Here is a 21585-nt window from a genome sequence, read left to right on the forward strand (position 1 = left end):
TGATGATGATGATGATAGTGATCACGATGGGAAGGGGTGTTAAGAGGTACAACAATCCCAGATTAGGGGGGAGGAAAAGGGAGTTGTACTTGTTTCTAGGAGTGGGGGGGCTAAGTGGCCTCAGGTTAGAGGGCCAATGGATTGTTTTTTGCCCTGGTCTGACCTTGAGGTTACAGGACAGAAAATAAAGAAACAAACCACCATTGAAAATAGACTCAAGAAGGAAGAGAGAGATAGAGCTGCACAATATATTGCTAGATGGTTTTATGAGGCGAGCATTCTTTTCAAAACTGCTCGCCTAAGCAGCTTCTACAACCTTGGTAGAGGCAATTGGCTTTGGGCATGGGATGAAATACCCAACCCCATATGAACTTTCAGAGCCTCTTTTCAAAAATGAGGAGAGTATCACGAGGGATATTGTTTTTTTTTTAGAGAAAGTTAACATTGTATTACTGAAATTTTGTGCACAAGAATTTGTAAGTCCAAGTTCACCCACTAGGGGTGGATCGGTAAAAAACAGTCAACGTATCATATACAAAAAAAGGGCTTATAGGTTCCGCCCGATTTAGAGGATTTACATGAATCTTTCAAAAAATTGCAAAGGTTACAGGAGGCCTAAAATTGCCAACTAATACGCTATGTTGAAGGGTTGTGCCAAAGGTCCTGTGAAAAAAAGGAGTCAGCCCCTGCTTGATCTTGTACTTGCAAACTAGCTCCCTCTTTCGTCAAACGATCTGCGAAGTCGTTGGACATCCTCCATATATGCTTCCAAGAGATGTCCATATCCTTGCAAATATGGTCAATTTCAAAGATAGTGGTTATACCATCGCGGAGAAGTAGTCCTACTAGCCCATGAGAGAACATTTTTTGAATCTCCTTCTATGGTGAGGTGTAAACCCCAAGAGCGGTTGAACTTTTTCAGGCCTTGTAGGAGGGCCAAGGCTTCTGCATTATGTGCATCCTTGAAGCCAAGATGCTCTAAGAATGTAAGCAGCACATTGCCTTGGTCGTCTCTAAATACCCCCCCAGCCCCAGCTGGGCCAGGATTCCCGAAGGAGCATCCATCGAAATTTAATTTAATGATTCCTTGTGGTGGTGGTTGCCAAATGCTGGATCTTTGTGGCTGTCGTGGGCGGTGATGGAGGATATTTTTCCATTGGGGAAAGAACAGACTCCATGGTATACCTGAGTAGACCTTGTGATTCGAGGCCCAGAAAGAAACCATGGAAATGGCCTTGTGCAAGAGTGTTGAAACTTGTAGTTTTGAACCTCGAAAGATTCTATTGTTTATTTCCATCAAAATGGTCCATAAGGTTGCCGCTAAGGTAGCCTTCCAAAGGACTCTACCAGCCTTCAGCCATTTAGAATGTAGATCATAAGAGATGAGCGCTTTGACAGTAGGGGGAGTGACCCATTCTATGCCAAAGAGTTGCAATACTTTGCCCCAAAATTCAGAGGAGAAGTCACAATGTATGAATAAGTGGGGATTTGACTCTTCCTCATTTTGGCATAATGCGCATCTGTTGGGGATAGGAATCCCTCTCTTTTGGAGGTGGTCCGTTGTGAGGGCTCTGTGAGAGCAAGCAAGCCAGTTGAAAGTTTGGACCTTAGGTGGGGCGATGGTAGACCACACTTTCGAAACCATCGAGGTGGGGTTACCCAGAAAGGTGGGAGGCTGAGAAAGGATTTTATAAAAGGAAGCAACCGAGAACATACTCGATGGAGTGGGTGTCCAGACCATAGTGTCTCTCCCTTGGTTAGGAATAAAGAGAGTGAAGGCCTGTAATGAGCAATTGAACATGGTTGATCTCCTTTTCTGTTAGGTTCCTCCGAAAGGATGGATTCCAGACTCTTTGCTCTACTGATAGGACCAATTCCTCAGCCACTGTTGAATCTTTGTTAATGGTCAGCAAGTATAGAGCTAGGAATACATCCCGCAGAGGTGATGAACCTATCCATAAGTCTGTCCAAAATCTCACACGGGAACCTTCTCTAAGGTGAAATCTAATGTATTTTTTGAAGTGAGACAAGGCCGAAGAAAAGAATTTCCATGCTCTTGAGGCATTATGTCACTGGGTCTGCTCTGGCACCCAAACTCCATTTGGTATCCTGTATTTCTTCCTTAGGACCTGAGCCCAACGAGAGTCCGGCTGGGTTGCTAGATGCCACCACCACTTGCCTAACAGAGCAAGGTTATGTTTTCTGAATACCCTGATACCTAGACCTCTCTGGTTTTTAGTCCTAAATAGGTAGGAGAGAGATCCTCCACTTTACATCCCCAGTTTGGAATAAGCGCTCTTATCTCTGAATTTGAAATTGCTACTCCCATCATTTTTTATTTCTCCATGTTGACTTTCAAACACGTTGCTGCTTGGAAGCAATTGAGGAAGAGATTAAGGGTATCCACTTCATTTGAAGAAGCGTCCAAGTACAACAAAGTGTCATTCGCATACTGCAAATGAGACATTGTTGGGTCGTGTCGACTGCTCCTGAAGCCGAAGAGTAGTCCTACCTGGAACACTCGGGAGATAGAACGACTGAAAACTTCCGCAGCAATAGCGAATAGGAAGGGGGAGAGAGGGTCACCCTGCTGAAGACCCCTAGAGAATGAGAAGAAACCTTTAGGGGTTCCATTTATTAGGATTCAGAAGTGAGGGTGTGAGTAGCACCCTCTCATCCACATCTTCCAACGGTTTCGGAAGCCCAACCTGGCCATAGTCTCCTCTAAGATTGACTGATTAACGTGGTCATAAGCTTTTTCCCAATCTATTTTGAACATGAGACCAGGCTTTTTGTCCAGGTGTCTTGAATGGATGCATTCATGAGACACTAAAGGTCCGTCAAGGATCTGTCTGTCTTTGATGAATGCAGTTTGGGATGAAGAAATGATGGAGGGGAGGACTTGTTGAAGCCTTGACGCTAGAACTTTGGCAAGTATTTTGTAGGTTGAGTTCCAAAGGCTGATTGGACGGAAGTCCTTGATCTCCTCAGCCCCTTCCACTTTGGGAACTAGGGCAAGGAATGTGGCATTAATTTCTTTATGAAGTTTTCCCTGAAGAAAGAATTCCTCAAAGAAGTTTTTGAAATTAGGACGAAGAATATCCCAAAAGGCCTTAAAGGGTGCTACTGGGAAACCATCGAGACTAGGGGCTTTATCTTTGGCTAGAGCATCGATAGCTTGCTGGTTCTCTACTTCAGTGAATGGTCGCTCTAACCAAGTGGCTCGATCTTCAGTGAGGGTCAAAAAGTTGAGGGAAAACATTCTGGGTCGACCAGGAGGAGCTGTGTACAGAGATTTGAAGAAATCTACAATGGCTTGTTCGATTTCTTCAGGTCAATTAAGTAGTCATTGTTGTTTTTGATCATCGAGATAGAATTGTCTCTCCTTCGACAATTGGCTATTCGATGAAAAAAAGCGATGTTAAGGTCTTCCGCTTTTAGCCACTTGACTCTTGATCTTTGGAACCAGTATATCTCTTCTTTTTTGAGAGTGGAAAGGTATTCCAGTTTTGCTTGTTCCTGACATCAAGCTCTGAGGTGTCCAGTGGCCTAGACTCCTCAAGACGATCAAGTGTTTGAATGGTGTCTAGCAACGATGATTTTTGTTGGGAGAAGTTGCTAGGGATAGACCTACTCCAAGACTTGAGAGAAGCTTTGAGGAGTTAGATTTTGGTTAGAAAAACGTAACCAGCTCTACCCGAGACGAGTGAAGAATAAGAGTTCCACCAAATTTTGATGAGTGAATATAAGGACTCCTCTAGCAGCCAAAGGAGTCCAAAGGGTCTTGGGCCCCTCTTCACAGCCAATATGTCTAGAAGAATGGGACAGTGGTCCGAAATGGGTTTCGGTAGAGCCATTGCCAAGGATCTTGGAAAGTGTTCTTCCTAATTCAGAGAGAAAAAGAACCTATCTAATTTAGAGAGGGTGGGATTGGTAGTGTGGTCGGACCACGTGTACCGACTGCCTTAGAGTGGGATGTCCAAGAGTTCATTCCAGCTGATGAAATCAGAGAAGTCCCTCATTCCCTGGGAAATTGATGTTGAGGAGTCTCGCTCGTGAGACCATCAGATAACATTAAAATCTCCTCCCAAACACCAAATAGGGTGAGTAAGGGACGCTACCAGTTCCAACTCTGACCAAAGTCTATTTCCAAGAGTTGGTGAGTTTGGACCACAGATTGCCGTGAATTTCCACGGTAGCCCATCGGAGGTACTAGTTAAGAAAACAATGACAGAGAAATCCCCAATGTGGGAAGAGCTCAAAATGAGGTCTGAGGGGTTCCAAACATTCCAAATGCTTCCTGAGGCCCCATTCGCCGCTAGGGAGACCCACTGGCTAGGTCGTCTACCCCATACCTGACGAATGAGTAGGAGATCAGGCTTAGGTTGTTTGGTTTCAATGAGAGCCAGTATAGCAGGAGACTGTTTAAATGTTAGGTCCTTGACCGCTTCCTTCTTGGAAGGTTATCCCAAACCTCTAACATTCCAAACCAGCAACTTCATTTTTTAAAATTGCGCAAAGAGGAGGAGGCCAGTTTGGGGGACCTCCTCAGAGAAGTTGAGTTGGAAGTAGGGAAGAGGCTATCTGCGAGGCTGTCCCTCGAAAGGAATTGAGGTGAAAAGATTGCAAAGCTCTCTCTGACCTCTAAAACTCACCTGCATCCTGCTCTGAGCGTCGGCTGCTAAAAATCTGTAAGCTGGTCCTTCATATTCGAAGCCCATAACTCTATACATTTCAATCATCCTCTCCTCGTCCTTGTTTGTCCCACCCCCGTCGACCTCCTTTGTAGCTTCGAAGGCCAGAGGGGGAGAGATGGGAGTTGCAGGAGTCACAGGGGGCTCTGTTTCCTGATCTGCTGGGGGAGAATTTGAGGGGAAGAGATCATGAGGTAGAATGGGAAGGGGCTGAATAGATTGCGAAGGTTGAAACTGGTTAGGGTTACTATTAGGGATGGTAGAAATTTGAGGGGGAGAAACAAGGGGTACAGAGGCATCAAGAAGATAGGGGAGAGAGAGGGAAGGGGTTCCGTAATAAAAGGAGGGAAGGTATGTAATGTAATGGTAGGTTTGAATATAGGAAAAAGAGGAGAACGCCATAGGAGAGGAAGAGGGCCAAGCCACATGAAGGGTATGCACATTGTGAACTTGTACGAGGTGAGGGGTGAACGTAAGGTGAGGGACCAACAAGTTGGCAATGGACATAGAGTGAGGAGGGGGTTGGTCGATGGTATGTACAGCAACTAAGCCCAGAGGAGTAGGGTCACTGTCAATTGACTGGTTGAGGGCAAGGCTAACGAGGGAGGAACTTCCTGTGATAGGTTTGAGGGCTGCTACTAGGGTAAGGGGAAGAAATGCAGGGAGAAAGGAATGGAAGAGGGGCAAGGGAGCTTAGGCAAGGAAGGGGGAAGCGAAGGTTTAAGGGCCACCGACAGAGAGAGGTGGTTTGGGCTAGGGAGGGTTGAAGAGGTAAAAGCACGGGGCAAAGACAAAGGGTGGAAAAGAGGGCTGTAAGACCGGACAGGCTGAGGATCTGTGATAGAGGATCATGGGGGACTCGAAAGTCAACCTCAATAGGAGGGGGAGAGATGGGGGGAACATGAGGGTATGACTCGTTCTCACGGGTAGGAGATTAAGATGGAAAGTAGACAGGAAAAGACCCGGCAGAGGGCGGCTGAATATCCTTTCCAACAGGGAGATTAGACGGCAGAGAGACGTCTAAATCCAACTGCGGCAAGGAGGAGAGAGGGAGTGAATCGGCATGTTGGCAGCTGCCTCAGAGGAGAGAGAAGGAGATGAGCGCTGGGACAGATGACTAGAGGATGAAGGCGGCGAGGGCTGCCCAAGTAATGAGTAAGCAGGCTCGAGGGAGCATGGAGGAGATGGAGGGACGGGCAAAGCCACGTGATGAGTTGGTGGAAGTTGTGCACACTACTCGAGGAGAGAGTTGGCAGGCTTGAGGGGGCACGTGTAGGGAGGAGCGGAGGGAGTACAGGGAGGCAATCATGGGCAGGTTTGAAAAGTTGAGTCGGTGGGGGAGGGAAGAAAGGCAGACGAAGAAGATGGGCAGGGTTTGTCCAAAAAGCCTGAAGAGGGAGGGGAAGGTGAAGCGTCGACCCAAACCTCTTTACCGGGTCGTTTATTAGGGGAGGAGATGACAGTTGGAGAAGACTCGATTTTGTCTCTAGCTTTGAGGTTCGGGTCAATGAGTCGCTGCAGGGTCAAAGGCTTGGAGAGGGTAGGATGTTGGACACGTGGGCGTCAACTAAGCTTCATCCATGCGTGTTGATCTCGGATACTCTCGAACTCCTGGGCCGGGTCGGGCGGACGCCGGCGACATCTTTTATGGTGTCATTTTTTTTTTATCACTTCAATCCAAGGCTGAGAACAAATTTCCGGTGGGTGCACAAGAGCAGGCGTTGGAAGAAAATGAGCAGAAGGGGAAGAGACCTACTCCCACGAACTACAGACTAGGTAGTAGAGGTCTTCCACCTCTAACCAGATGGTATTTGGAATCCGATTTGTGTTTAAGACCTCCAGGAGAAGTCGAATCGAGCCCAGCGGTAGGGTTTCAAGGGTGATCCAATGAATAGAGATCACCGTGCCACAGGCTGCTGCCACTCTCCGAAAGGTCTCAGGAGACTAAGCATGAAGGGGGATGTGTTTTAGGGTTAGCCACACTCTTTGTTTCCTGAAGAAGCCCTCTTTTAGCGACGAAGACCGAAGTTTCCTTCTTGTAAGGTGTGAAGGGCTGCAGCTGATGAAGAAAAGGAGAAGAGGAAATCTCCACTTGACAGACGTCTGCAAGTAAAGTTGGGCTCCTTCAATGTTTTCTTAGCCCAGCTTTCAATACCGTGCTGGTCATCACGTACAGGTTTGAAGTTCCCTACTAGAGACGCAAGAAGCTTAGATCTGAAGCTTAGATCTGTTAGCCGAAATCTCCTCAGGACGGGAAGGGACAAAGAGAGGGAGAAAAGAAGAAGGTGCGGGGGGAGAGAGCCCTATAGAGTGTGACTGGGTTAAGGGGGAGGAAGACTGGGAAAGATTGATCAGAGGCACTTCACTACTCCCTGGGCTTCTTTCGGCCTAGTGAGAACCTGTGCATAAGCATTTTGTTGAAGAGTTTCAACGGACGGGTTTGGCTTGGAGGTTAAAGAAGCAAGGAAAGGTATGGTGTGAAGAGGGAGAGGATGCCCAGAGCGCAGAAGCCTGTGAGGGGGGTAGGTTTTAGGGTACAGGTTGTAAATGTTATTCCAACTCAGAGGATAGGAGCGCTGGAGACCCGCCATTTTTCATGAGGGATATTATTCATATTCAGAAGGATGCATAAGTTCATTATGGAGTTTCTGTTATGACTGATACTTAGAGTAATAGGAAGAGAAGAAGCCAAATGAATTTGTTGATGAATTGTCCTTTAGAGACTATTTTTTTGGCGTCAATTGATGTCTCTGATTATAGCCATAAAGCCCATTAAATATTCAAAATTATGGAGAAGGGAATCAAGGACATTGGGGAGCAGCATGTTATACAGGTTGTCATAGATAATGCTGCTCCTAATGTTGTTGCTGCTAATTGTTTGCGCATAGCTTACCCTAGAATCGTTTGGACACCATGCGCAGCACATTGTATAAACCTCATGCTCGAGGCTCTTGGCGGTTTGAGTGAAATTTTTGGTGTAGTGAAGAAGGCAAAGTTAATTACGAATTTCATTTATAGCCACACTCTCACCCTCAGCATGATCCGTAGATTTCCAAAAAAGAAAAAGATTGTCAAGCCCGAGTGTCATGAGATTTGTGACCAGGTACCTATGCCTAAATAGCATACATTCGAGGAGAGCCCAGTTGAGGCAGATGTTTACCTTGGATGATTAGAGAGCATACAAGTGGTCCAAGGATCAGGTTGGAAAGAAGGTGAGAGATATTATCCTTTTCAAGGCTTTTTGGTCAGGGGTGAAAGCCGCTCTTAAGGTATTTTTTCCTCTTGTCAAAGTCATTCGCATGGTTGATGGTGACAAGCCTTCTATGGGCTACATATATGAGGTTATGGAGAGATGCAAAAGAGAGAGAGCCCAAAATTTAGATGATGATGTGAGCCGCTATAAGCCTATTTGAGAGACTATTGATCAGAAGTGGGATAGGTAGCTACATCGGCCATTGCACGCAGCTGGTTATTTTTTTAATCCAGCTTTCTTTTATGTTGATAGGGATATACACACAAATAGGTGTAGTGCTCGAAATTTACAAAGTTGGCCATTTAGATCTTCAACCTAACCACTAACTCGCCCGGCTGTGAGCGAAATTGGAGTACTTCTAATATGGTAATTTATATTAGTAATTTAGTACTTTAGTGGTTATTACTTTTAGACTCTTACTTTACTTATCGCAGTTGTAAATTTGTAGTTTTGTAGTATTATTGTTATATATTTAATGATTTATATTAATTAGTTTCATTTGATTTTGTTAGATTCATACAAAGAAAAGGAATAGGCGTGAATCAAAGAGGCTCAATGACCTAGTCTATATCAAGTATAATCGATACTTGAAGGATAGGTTTGCTAAGAGAGATAATAGACACGCCCTCAGATCAAAAAATATGGATAATGCTATGGAATGGTTGGTTGATGATGATCAGGTCGAGGGGTATAAAGAATTGACATGGGATATGGTCATGGAGGCCTCAAGGACATCAGCCGACTCTCCTAGGGCCACTAGATCTTCTTCCTAGAGGACGAGGGTGAAGGAAGAGGAGGACGCAGAGGCAAATTCATAAGAGATAGAGGAGGACGAGTATTATGTCGAGGACGGAGATGATTTCGATGATGATGGCTTCGACTCCGATGCATGTGATGCAGATGCAGTTGAACTACTTTATCTGTTGATGAGTGATGGATGAAAAATGATGATTGAAAATTCTTTCAAGTCTTCAAGTTTATATACTCTTTCATTTTCGTTTTCCTCCTCTTGGTTGTGTATTGTGGATTTGTGGTTCGCTAGTTTGTAACTTTGGTTTGTAAATTTTATTGTTTACTTTTAACTATGTGGGGAGTGCAGACTATAGATAATTGGATCGGACTTATGGAGTATGGAGGAGTGTATGTGCTATGTGGACTTGTGTACTATAAACATTTGATGTTCCTTAAATCCCTAACTCTTGTCTTATGTGTTATACAATTATACGGTTAGACTACAGACATTTCTCTTTCTTCTAGGCTGCCTAGGTTCTGGGCATCTGGGTAGCATTTTATTAAACACGAACAGGGAAGATCCAGAAAATAGATAAAGATTAAAAAACCAGAGGTAAAAGGAGCACTTGCTACTTTAGGATTTTTCAACAAAAGTCCATAACATGATCCATCATTGCGCTTGAGTACATCCTTTTTATAAGAAACCCCTAAACAAGACGTAATCATAGCCATCCATCAATTCTAATCACGACCCTTCATTATAAAAGGCTTCGAGTGAATAAAAATCATAAAAGGTCTAGAAATTACTACTTATGCCCCTAAGTGAATAAAAAGACTCAAAAAACAAATAAAAGGCATAAAAGAATAGACTCAATGATTAATTTTCGCTTTTGTGGTTCCTCCTATAAACTTAAGCTTATCTCTCCGATCTAGATACTCAAGAGCAGCATTCTGGGTTGCATAAAACTCCCTTCCTCAAAAGAATTTTCCCTCAAAATTGGCGGCTCGTCATTTGAGGTATCACCACGATATGGAGTGAGATGTTTGACATTAAAAACATCAGAAGTGCGAATATGACTGGGAAACTTCACTTTGTAGGCATTGTAATTAATCTTCTGCACCACTTCACACAGTCCGATCATGCATCGGCTCAACTTATGATATTCCCAAGCTAGAAATTTATCCCAAGTCATGACTGCTCACTTAAAATCTCCAACATCAAAATTTCTATGTTGTCAATGCTTGTTAGCGGCTGCCTTATATTTGGCATCATACTCCATGAGTACGTGAATGCACAATTCCAATGAATTGTCTTCAACTGAGAGCACAATCACCTGTTTTTGACTAAATAAAACATCAAACATATCACAACGTCTCAACAAACATTCGACACTGCCTAATCACGAAACCCCTTCATGTCCATCTTGGCAAATACCAATGAACAAAAATCAGGCCGCCTCGCCACCTAGGCGGCTTGGCCGAGAAACCGACTAGGCGTAGCTTAGACAGTGGGGTTTGGGCGGGCATGCCTAAGGCGGGCACCTAGACGGGCACATAATTTACTGCTTTGCCTATATCAAGAGTATTCCTCTTTGTCCAAATAGGGGAAGCCCATTCTAGTTCACCATACTATCTAAGAGATAACCCATCTTTTCCATAGATTTACACTAGTTGCAATCCTTGATGTACAAGCACATGTGTGGCAAGAATGCTTTAAGTACACTGATTTGCACGCCAACAATACGGACAATACTTAACTACCATCATCAATAGTGCTAGATTCTTATGTCTATCATCAACAAGGAATATGCACTTTCCCCCAATTTGACGAGACCTAATTCAAGAAAACAAGAGAGAAATATGTTGCAAATTACTGCATCTCTGATAAAAACTTTATTCATCACGTTCATGTTTTGTCCACATGGAAAGTTATAAAATTTGCAGCACATATCCATAGTATATTTTTCCTTGAACATACCTAAGATAACTCACTTACAAACTTTAAAATGGGTTCAGATGAATGCATCGCAGCCACAAGCTCTTTCCATTAGGACTTGGTGAGTTGTTGTTCGGAACCTCCACTCAAAAAAAGGCAATAGCCCAACGTAATCACCCCCATCTTCACCATCAGAAACACTACCACTACCATTGTCTTCCCAGACGATAGCATATGCTTCATTGAAGATAGGGCACTCTTCTTTCTTTTCACCAAAGGTAGGTTCACCAACTTCATCATCATAAATTGATTATTCTACCAAACTAGAATGCTCATCAGGGATACATATCAAAAATTGGTTGTAAGTCCCCATGATCACAATAGGCCCCTTCTGGGTCCTCTTCATCGACTGAAGCATCATAGATGGGACCACCTTCAAAAGAATGCTTGTTGTCCTCATCATAAAACTATGGGATCTTAACCTTGAAATCAATTTCCCATCTCATACCTTCACCAAAGATATGATAAGCTAACTCTCTCCCTGGAGCTTGATCACGGAAGGAATTTATGGATTCCTCATCTACCTGATTTCCCATCTCCTACCTTCCCTATACATATGATCAACTACCCCTCTCCCCCTATAGCTTGATCATGGAAGGAATTTATGGATTCATCATTTGCCTCGATCTCATACTCCTGAGATGGGGCTTCCATCTGCGCCTAACACAGAAGCTAGGATTTTGACCAATCCCCTAAGATTTGCAATCAATTCTTGCGAACTAGCATCAAAGGCTTCTATGGTTGCCGCTTTTCCGCCTTTTCCTCTATGTGGAGGTATGGTTGTTGATCTTGGGAACAAAAATCGATGCTACAGTACTGTGCTACAGTAACATACGACAGTGCCATCCTTACTGATCGTCAGGCTCTAACACCAACCTGATGCAGACCTAGTAGCTTGAGCAAGGGTTTTAGAAATGACGAAGATAGAGAAGATCCAAAAAAAGAAAAAGATTAAAAAATCAAAGGTAAAAGGAGTACTTGCTGCTCTAGAATTTTTGAATAAAAAACCATAACATGATCCATCATTATGCTTGAGTACAACCATTATATAAGAAAACCCTAAACAAGACTTAATCTTGGTCATCTATATAATCTAATCATGACCCTTTATTATAAAAGACTTTTTAAGTCAATAAAAAGACAATAGACTCTCGAAATTACTATGTATGCCCCTAAGTAAATAAAAAGACTCCAGAAATAAATTAAAGCTTGAAACCCCATTCGATCCTTTGAGCATTCGCTCCTGTTGTGTGGTCTTTATGGCTACAATGATGGTTGCTATCGTGCTCTCGATGACGTTGTGCGAGTCCATTTCTTGTTGTTTAAAAGAAATTCTTTGGTATTGTATTTGGTTTCATTGATGTTGGTTTTCTTTTTCTTAGTGAAGCAGATTTCCCCCTTAATTTTATTCATAATTTCATGAAATCAAGTTTCACACTATGTAATAGTCCATTCTTTTCAATAATTCCTATTGAATATAAAGGATAAACTAATGACTAATTTGCTCTTTTGTTGTTCCTCCTGTAAACTTTAAGCTTCTCTCTCTTGTTTAGATACTCAAGAGCAATATTCTAGGCTGCATCATACCCTCTTGCGCATTTTGGTTGTAAATGAAGTGGGTTAAAGCTATAGGAAGCATAACTGGAGAATCATATTGCCAGCCTATAGTATCAATGTGGAGCTCACATGATCATTCTTCTCATTAACGATTTTCTTAGTCTGATTGTTATCTTTCTCCAAAATTTACCTTGTCTAAAGGATATTTATTATATGCCACACAACTATGTATCCCTGATACTTCTTTACAAGAACATCTCATGATGGATCTCCATGGAGGCCTTGGTGGTCATTTTGGTATAATAAGACCTATGCATTGATGGAAGAGCGACATTTTTGGCCAAGCATGAGTAAGGATGCATATCAATTTATTTTATTCTTTTTCTTCTTAACTTAAACCCAGGGACTTGGAAGGAAGTTTCTTATTGACTAATTTGGCATTAATGTCTTGGGGGACTAGAACAGCATTTTTTATTTAGCATCATGGGTAGGGTTTAGGAGGCCTTAAAACGGGGCATTGAACTTCCCTTTTCTGGTGTGACTTTTGAAGAGTTGTTTCCCTTTTTACAGGTTGGGATTAACTTGGGTCACCAAGAATATAATGATTCGCACGTGGGTACGTGGGTGCATGAGTTTGTGTGCCTTTCCACATATGTGTGTACATGGCCTCAAATGGTGAGTGTCTCTCTATTATGGTGTGTTATGATAGTTATCCACTCAAAAATAAGATCTTTCACAAGTGTGTCGAAGGAAGCTCGCGTGCCATATCTTTTATTGTGTTTGGTCGAATAGAAACATTTTGTTGAATAGAAACATGATAAAATCACATTTCCACAATCATATAAAATACGGATGTGGGATGCCTTTTCCTTAACCACAGAAAAAGCATAATTACAAAAAACATATGCGATGAGGCCTCAGGCTTACCTTCCATGCCTGTTGGTGTGAAGCTTATAAAGATTTAAGCCTTCTTCCATTATTCCTTTCACAGAATCAGGCAAAGGGCTCCTGTAAAGATAAAAATGGATAAAGATGACCCATGATAAATACTGCAAAATAACTAATTGATTTGGACAAAAAGTACGACAGTTTTAATACATATAGAGATTTGTTATAATTTGCAGGAAATAGATATAAATAGCGATGCAAATTTGATGAAAGTATCCAGAAAACTAGGATAGAGAGGACTCATGCCAAAAATAAGCTACAAAATTCAACTACGGAGAAAAAATTACCAGGTTGGTGACCATTGAGCCTCGATAATCAAAACCAAGAAGAACAACACAAGTGCCAATAGTTTAAGGAATTACTTCCTAAGAAGAAGCTATGTTATATCAGAATTCCTAGAAATAGTTTCACATCAATCACCAAAAAAGGGTATAAGATTTGGATCAAGTAAACAAATATCGAAGGTAGGTACGACCATGGGCCCCTAAGAATCCAAAAGAGAAAAAAAGAGCATGAAGCAGCATAAAGTACAGATTTTGGAGGAGAGAGAGATTTCATGCAATTGTTTTAAGGAGATATAATGAAACAGCTACTTCAAAAACATTCTTGGAGCACTTGCATGACCCCAAATTTTGCACACACATTCTCTTCATTCCAAAGATCAATTTCAAATTTTACACAATTAACCCAGGCCAGCCATTTGATGGGATAGCTATATCAGGGCCTTTGGGGGACTTCTTTAACCGCACATTTTGTAAAAAACCTAATCAACAACATATGAACAATTTCAAAAAATAGAGTCAATTTTTGTGTACTTAAATGCCTATAGCCTGCTGTCATTGTTGGAGAGGGACACGTTTGAACCATTTCTAAGATGCAAATTTCAATTTTTTCTATTTTTGAGATTGATTTTTGGGATGAAGGTGCGCAAAATTTGGGGTCTCATAGAAATGCAAGACTGATTACACTGGACTCAACATCACCACGTAGATTATTTAAGACATAAATGATCATGTTTTTTCAACAAATAAGCATGGGCAGAAAGCAATCCCCAAGCACGGCCCAAATAGTTTATCATTTACACAACATTTAAGCAATAGAATAGGCTAGATTGCTCAGAATAAGCTGCAACTAACAGTTATATAGATAGGGCGGACCATGGCATCATATTATTTTATTTATTGATTTTTTTTCAAAATTTATCAAAACACGCCTAAAATATCAACATTGACTCCTTTGATGGGCTTTTTGGAACCAAATCAAAATAAATGGGTGAGATGTTAAAATAGTTCATTGAATGGGTGTTTTGATAATTTCCCAGATCTTTATAAGGCTGCAATGGAAAAAATTAGCATAGTCAAATAAAAATATATGTTTTATGTTAAAATATAACATTAAAAACAATACATCAAGAGCACATTTAATACTCATAATAACAAGGGTACAACATCCATTACAAACTGAATGCATTCACATCTCTACCAAAAATGATTTGGTTCACCTTTTTCCTTTTTTTTTAATTAATTTGATTTAATAGGTTACTTAAAATGCGGTGCTAGGTAGATGAAGTGCAAGTCTTGGCCAGCCAAGATGGCAAGATAATAAATCCACTTCAGAAAATGTATTCACTATTTATAGTAAAAGGTATCCTTACCGATCAGTTTTCAGCAATGGCATCTTCACTAGAGGGCCAAAGCGTTCGGATAATTCAGCCTCAAATTCTCTACGATTCTGAAAAATGAGTTCCATGGATTCAATCTGTAATGAAACAAGGAGGACGTTGTGCCTAAGTGAAAGAAACAACTGCCTCACATATGTACCTTGCCCTCATAAAGATGATAAAACATTAACAAGACATATCCTGCATTTGGAGAAGCCTTATCCAGATTCCCCTACAAAAAGAACAGGAAAGAAATGAAAATAATGTAACCATGAATCACAAGACCATCTTACACTAAATTACTAAGTTGTACACTGTAATTACCGGGTGGTTAACTCTCTGAAGAACACGAAAAATGAAAACAGCCAAAGCATCAAGAGAAAATGGATTTGAATCAGTACCTGCACATTACAAAAGTATTTTTGTATAATCCAAATGTATACACAAGCCATACAGAAAGTCAAAAAATTATCATTAATTCCACCCATATATTTCCTTTGGGGTGTTAAATTGTTGATTGGCCTTCTCACAGCCTCCATAACCTTCCATATTCATAAAGGTCACATTTGAGTAGCATTTTGAGAAAACATCCATGGAAAAAGTATATAAGTGAGATGGAAATCTAGGCATGTAACTCTTCTAGCCACATGACTCTGGATAAAACCATTCAGGTAAGGAAAGATAGTGATTTAAATATATTTTAATAACAAACACTCCTACAAATTAAGAAACAGCATTCAGACTGTAGAGTTTTTTTTTTTTGATAAAAGTTAACATTTGTATTGCTATAGAGAGTGCGAGTACATATTGGTTTAAATCCGAGAGTCCACACTAGACAGGGCTCCCAATAAAAAATAGGCCAGTCACATCTATACAAAAATGGGCTTATAGATTTGCCCTATTACAATAGATTTACAATGAGATTACAAAAAATGGGCTTATAAGTTTGCCCCTTGACAAAGAGATCTCCTACTACGTGTACCCTCTATGGTCCAAAGCAAAAAAGGAGATGGACTGGGTTTGGTCTTCAACTTGGGTCCTAGCCCCATCCTATGCCAGGAGATCGGCTAAGTCGTTTGACGTCCTCGAGGTATGCATCCATAAGACGACCGAATCCTTGTAGATATATGCGATCTCATCAAAAATCGAAGCGAGATACCATGGAGGAGTGGATCTCCTGGTTGCCGATGATATAATATTACGCGTGTCTCCCTCCACTATAAGGTATCGCCCCCAAGAGTGATTGAATCTTTTGATGCCCAACAGATAGGCCATTGCTTCAGCATACTAAGAATCTTGAAAGCCAAGATACTCAGAGTAAGTAAACAAGATTGTGCAATGCTGGTCTCTGAAGACACCTCCTACACTTGCATGAACAGGGTTCCCCAGAGAGCAACCATCGAAGTTAAGCTTTATAACTCCTTCTGGGGGTGGTTGCCAATTGTGAGATCTTTGCGCCTTCCGTGGACGGTGGTGCAAAATGTTTTCCCATTGGCTTAGGAAAGTATTTGCTGAGAACCCCGAAAAGATCCGCTGGTTGAATGCCCAAAAAGTTACTACGGATGTAACCTTGTGGAATAGTGCTGGACCTTGGGTAGTAAGGCCATGGAAAATCCTGAAATTTGTCTCTTTCCAGATAACCCAAACGATGGCCGCCACGGCAGCCTTCCAAAGAATTCGTCCAGGCTTTGGCCAGTGAGAAGTAGGGTCCGAAGATAAAAGATCCTTGACCATCGGAGGCGTAACCCATTGGACCTCGAATAGCTGCAACATTTGACCCCATAGATCGTGGGCCATGTTACAATGAATGAAGAGGTGAGGATTTGATTCTTCCTTGCACAGACATAACACATTTGTTGGGAATAGGAATTCCTTTCTTTTGAAGCTGATCCACTGTAAGAGCCCCTTGGGACCCCTCCATCCAGTTAAAAGTCTGCACTTTAGGAGGTGTTATTCAATTGAAAGTCCGCACTGTAGAGATTCACAAATCATTTGGAGAATTACAAATTGTAAAGGGTAATACCAGAGCAGGCATACTCAATCAATTGTAAATGAGTTTACTAGGGCTCAATGAGGCGCACCGAAGATGACAGCCAGAGGGAACTCATTCAATTCAAAATGATTTGGTATGTCCAATGGCCATAAAGAAAGCTACTGACAATAAAAGTCGTTTCAGCATGGTTCTTTACCAGAATACTATCTATATTAGCCAACTTTTCTGCTGCTTTAATATAAATCCATCTGTAATTTCCAACCGAAAATAATCTCTTTGATCACTCCCACTACCTCTCCATGTAAGTTCCATGGGCTACCTGAGACACTGCAATTTTCTTTGTTTCTGAATCTAAATGTTACAAATGGAGATGATGCATAATAGCATCAATTAAACCAATCTTTCCAAAAGAGTCCTCCAAGTGTAATTGAATTGTAAGGCATGGAAAGGAATTAATTTTGAAATTATTAAGAAATGAACGAAAGCATTTAGGGAAAATCTTAGAGCTCAGGCTTTGCACATGATATGCTCAAGAATTCAATAAGTGAAGTTACTGCTTGAAGTATGGAATGGACTGCATGAGGAAAAAGATACCAAATGGAATACAATAAAAAGATTAACGTAAGCTAATGATACTCTAATCGAAAGACACATTATTTATAAACTCAAGGTTCTATGAATAAAATACAAAACCAGTCTCACTTGAAATGGAAAATAGAGATAAAATGGACCAAATGAAATGAATGAGATATACTTGGGAAGTTTCATACAACACGTTTGTTACTAATCAATTTTTGGACAGAGGACTTCCTATTTATTAAGGCCACCATGCAAAAAATCGTTGGATAAATTGTAGTAATCTCTGAACTTGTTCATTCAAAGTATCCCCGAAGAATCCAACATATTCGTCAGTAGTCTAGAGGATATCTCAAACCATTCTAGCTATGCTAGACTCATCAATATATGTCCGAATGGTCCAGACGGGACCATCCAATGCACATTTTTCCAATCAAATATTTTGGGGGGAAGATTAGAATACCAAGGTAATCAAATAACAAAAATACACAATCAAATAAGAAAAATACTTGCATAAGTGTTCAACTCCTCAGAAGGCAATTATAATTCCCAAAAATCTTAAAGAAAATGAAGGTTACCCATAAATAACATAGACATATCAGAGTTTCGATAGGCTGCAAAGTGTAAATACTATTGAAGACCTGCAGTTTAAACTACCAAGACTAATATATGCTAGGTCTAAGTTCATTGCTAGTTTTCCACTGTGACTCTGAGGATTTTCAATTTATTTTTCAGGTGACATAAATCCCAGTTGTCTTCAAGTTGATTTTAACATGGGGACCATTGTCAGAAACACCAAGGCAACCCAGGGACTACAACTTCTAGTATGCCATTCAAAATAGAGGAGAGCATAGAGCTCCTGCATTGCACATCACCTGGACATCGAAACTTGGCCCTTGATGAGCATCAGCCAGACTTCAAGGCACTCAACCATCTTAAATTAGAACGAATGGTGAAAAACTTATTACTTGGATCACGATGGGTTTAACCCCAGGCTATGGAAAATAACTTGAATCAAACCTTAGGCATCCTCTGCCGCACTGGAAATTTGTTGAAGGAATACATAGTTAAAGAATCAAAGTATGAGAAAATATGAGGCCACCATGGCTAGTTCTCTGAACATAAAAAAATGTGAAATCTTAGAAGATTTCCACTTAGGAAGTAAAAAGGGAAAGAAAAAAAAAAGAGAGAGAAAAAAGGTATTGCTAGAATATAAAATAGAAAATATGAGAAAGGCAATGCAGAATCTTGTAAGCGTTTTTTTTTTTTTTTTTTTGAGAAACAGAATCTTGGAAGCTAAGGGTAGATTAAAGAAATCAAACTTATTCTACGTGTTAGAAAAATTTTCATTCTTTGAGCCTTAGCATTCAAAGAAATTAGTATAATTGGAGTTTCTGTGCAAATATCACTCACATAAATTGCAACATCTTCATGAGTATTCTATTACCCAATTCTACGAATGAACAATAAAAAAAAAGAAAAAAAAGAAAGTCAATGTGATGATACTAGAACTAATAGCTGCAATGGCAAATATCATTGTTCGTAAAATTGAAAGAAATTTAAGATCTTGCACACTGATGAATGATTTAGGATAAAAGAATATAAAGACAGTATTCAAGAAATTAGAGAGACAGATGGATAACCTTCAGAATCAGGAATAACTGGAACAGCAATAGCCTTTGTGTTCCTACACATATCTTCTATCTGCAAGAGAAATATCAGAGGTAAAATTGACATAACCCAAACATTAAATTACCATAAAGCAAGGTCGAGAATAACGTTATCACACTCATTATGATGTTAAAGGCCCTTGGCCATTTTCGAAATAACACTTTACCTCAGTGATTATAACAATGATTACGATGGTAAAGGCCCTTGGCCATTATGGGAATAACACTATACCTCAGCGATTATAATTCTAGTGCTTTAATGTTGCAAAAAGTCCTCTGAAAGAATAGCTTTTTTGTAAAAGCAAACCAACCCTCAAAGCACAATCAAACAAGAGCATTGCTCTACATAACAGCACAAAGTAACATTTCTGAATAATATTAAGGATGGCGATGCCTTGTGGAACAACTTCAAACCACAGAAGTAAGTGCACAGTTACCTGCCTCCATACTTCTTCGTTGGGGGCATTTTTGTCTGCCAAGGTTATCGCATTAGGCTTTCTCTTGCGTTCTTCAGCAACCCTCTGCCAATACCTTCCTGAAATAGTACCACCAAACAAGCTAAGAAGCTGCAACTAACAAGAGTGATAACAAAAAGAATAGGAAGAAATAAGATCTAACAAAGAATAATGTCATATATCTGTATGACAAAAGAAAAAATATTACCTGTTTAACAAGCATCAACATATTTAGAATGTAATATCTATACTCCTCAATAAGAATATGCTCATTGAAAAGAAAAAAGGACAAAAGTAACTGTATTTCTAGATCCATGATTAAAATGTACAAGAAATTGTTCAAATAATTAAGCATTTAGTGACATGAAGTTCTAATATTCTCAGTATATTAAAAAGCACTAGGCGGGTCCTAGGCGGCTTGGGCGGTCAAGGCCACCCAGCGCCTAGGCGGGCGCCCAGAACCTGGACGGCTACCAGTTGAAATTTGAAAAAAAGTAAAAACCATTCCAAATTATTACCAATATATTACCATATTCCAAGTAGGAAAAAAAAATACAAACGTTAAGAAGAGAATTTTGATAATCCATATTGTTAAAACAGTAAACAGTAAAACCATACAAGTGTAGGTAGGATATAAAAGTCAACACTCAACACAATAGAAATTTAAAAAATATACAGTATAACAAAAGTCAACACTCATGACTCAACAAAACAGTCAGCAGACTCGACACTCAACAATCAGCACCGAGAGACAAGAGTCTTCAGTCGCCGTCGTCATCATCATCATCATCATCATCAGACGGAATATCAATAGGGCAAGCCTCATCATATGCATAAGAGTCGAAGCCATCATCATCAGAGTCATCTCCGTCATAAATATAACGCTCGTCCTCCTCTGTTTCTTCTGAATCTGCCTCTTCCTCCTCTTCTTCTATCTTCCTCTTACTAATCTGTGCAGATGAGGCTCTAGGAGTCATGGCTGCTCTACCCTTTTCTTTGTGCTTCTCTGAACTCAAATATTGTATAATTTCCTCCTTGGTAGCCTCACGAACATTTTTACAAGGGGCACCATCCCTCTTAATACCGGCAAGGTGTTTTATAAACCAGTAAATGCCCTCATTAGTATCCTTTCCACAATAATTACATTTTAATACGATTTTTATCACTTAGATTCGGGTTAAAACCATACTTCCAACCCAGATCACCACTCCCTCTAGAACTTGGAGAAGATACTTCCATAGAACAGGGCTTATTTTCATCCTTTTCTGGTTCTTCAAAATTTAGAAGATGTCTAATCTCATCCCAAACTGCTTCAGGAACCTTTGTACAAGAAGCAACATTACCTCTAACACCAGTAAGGTGTTTTTTGAATCGGCTAATACCCCCATTCGTATCTTTTTCACAAAAATTACACCATATACAATTTTCATCATTTGGTTTGGGTTGTACCCATACTTCCAACCTGAATCACTTTTTCTAAGAGTAGCAAAAATAGATCTATGACAAGGATTTTGTTCTTGTTTTTGTTTTACATAACTTATAAATTGTTTAATCTTCTCTCTGATAGCTTCAAGAACATTTTTACAAGGGGCAACATCCCCTTTAGTACCGGCAATATGTTTCTTAAACCGGTTTATGCCTCCTTTTGTATCTTTTTCACAAAAATTGCATCTAACGCAATTTTTGTCATTTGGATTCAGGTTGTATCCATATTGCCAACCCGGATCTCCACTCTGACTAACTCTTGAAGAAGACATCTCAAAATAAAACAAGCAATGTAAAAAATGCACTTACTTTGGTTGCTCGAACTCCAAACTTTTGAAACACTTCGATGATTCGATGTAATGAACTGTAGTTTTTTGGAGGTGTCTTTCTCTCTAAAAGGGTTTCTTGGGTGTTTAGGTTACAAATGAACCTAAAACCCATCTTTCTAAACTTTTATATCTTCAAAAAAACGAAAAAAAAAAAATACTTTTTCGCCTCTGGGCAGGGCACAGGCTCTGGGCAGCTGCCCAGGGCTAGGCGCTGGGCGGCCGCCCAAGGACCACTGC

At 40.5% G+C, this 21585-nt stretch overlaps 1 protein-coding gene across 7 annotated transcripts in view; it reads right to left on the reverse strand.

Moving 5' to 3' along the window:
- RNL (RNAligase) overlaps positions 1 to 21585 on the reverse strand; it is a 134838-nt gene that overhangs the window by 22729 nt on the left and 90524 nt on the right. For 2 of the 7 annotated variants that reach the window (XM_006843213.4, XM_088874615.1), the window contains 6 exons: positions 19517 to 19614; positions 19053 to 19113; positions 15165 to 15241; positions 15001 to 15072; positions 14835 to 14911; positions 13160 to 13240 (listed from right to left, as the gene is read on the reverse strand). In XM_006843213.4, the coding sequence (XP_006843276.3) occupies positions 13160 to 13240; positions 14835 to 14911; positions 15001 to 15072; positions 15165 to 15241; positions 19053 to 19113; positions 19517 to 19614 (466 nt within the window). Of the gene's footprint in view, positions 1 to 13159; positions 13241 to 14834; positions 14912 to 15000; positions 15073 to 15164; positions 15242 to 15647; positions 16812 to 19052; positions 19114 to 19516; positions 19615 to 21585 lie in introns of those variants that run through there. The other 5 variants (XR_016061392.1, XR_016061394.1, XR_016061393.1 and 2 more) reach the window with 5 other exon arrangements.

This window comes from Amborella trichopoda, chromosome 8 (genome assembly GCF_054954075.1).
Source record: "Amborella trichopoda isolate Santa Cruz 75 chromosome 8, AtrichopodaSantaCruz75HAP2 v2.0, whole genome shotgun sequence".
NCBI lineage: Eukaryota > Viridiplantae > Streptophyta > Magnoliopsida > Amborellales > Amborellaceae > Amborella > Amborella trichopoda.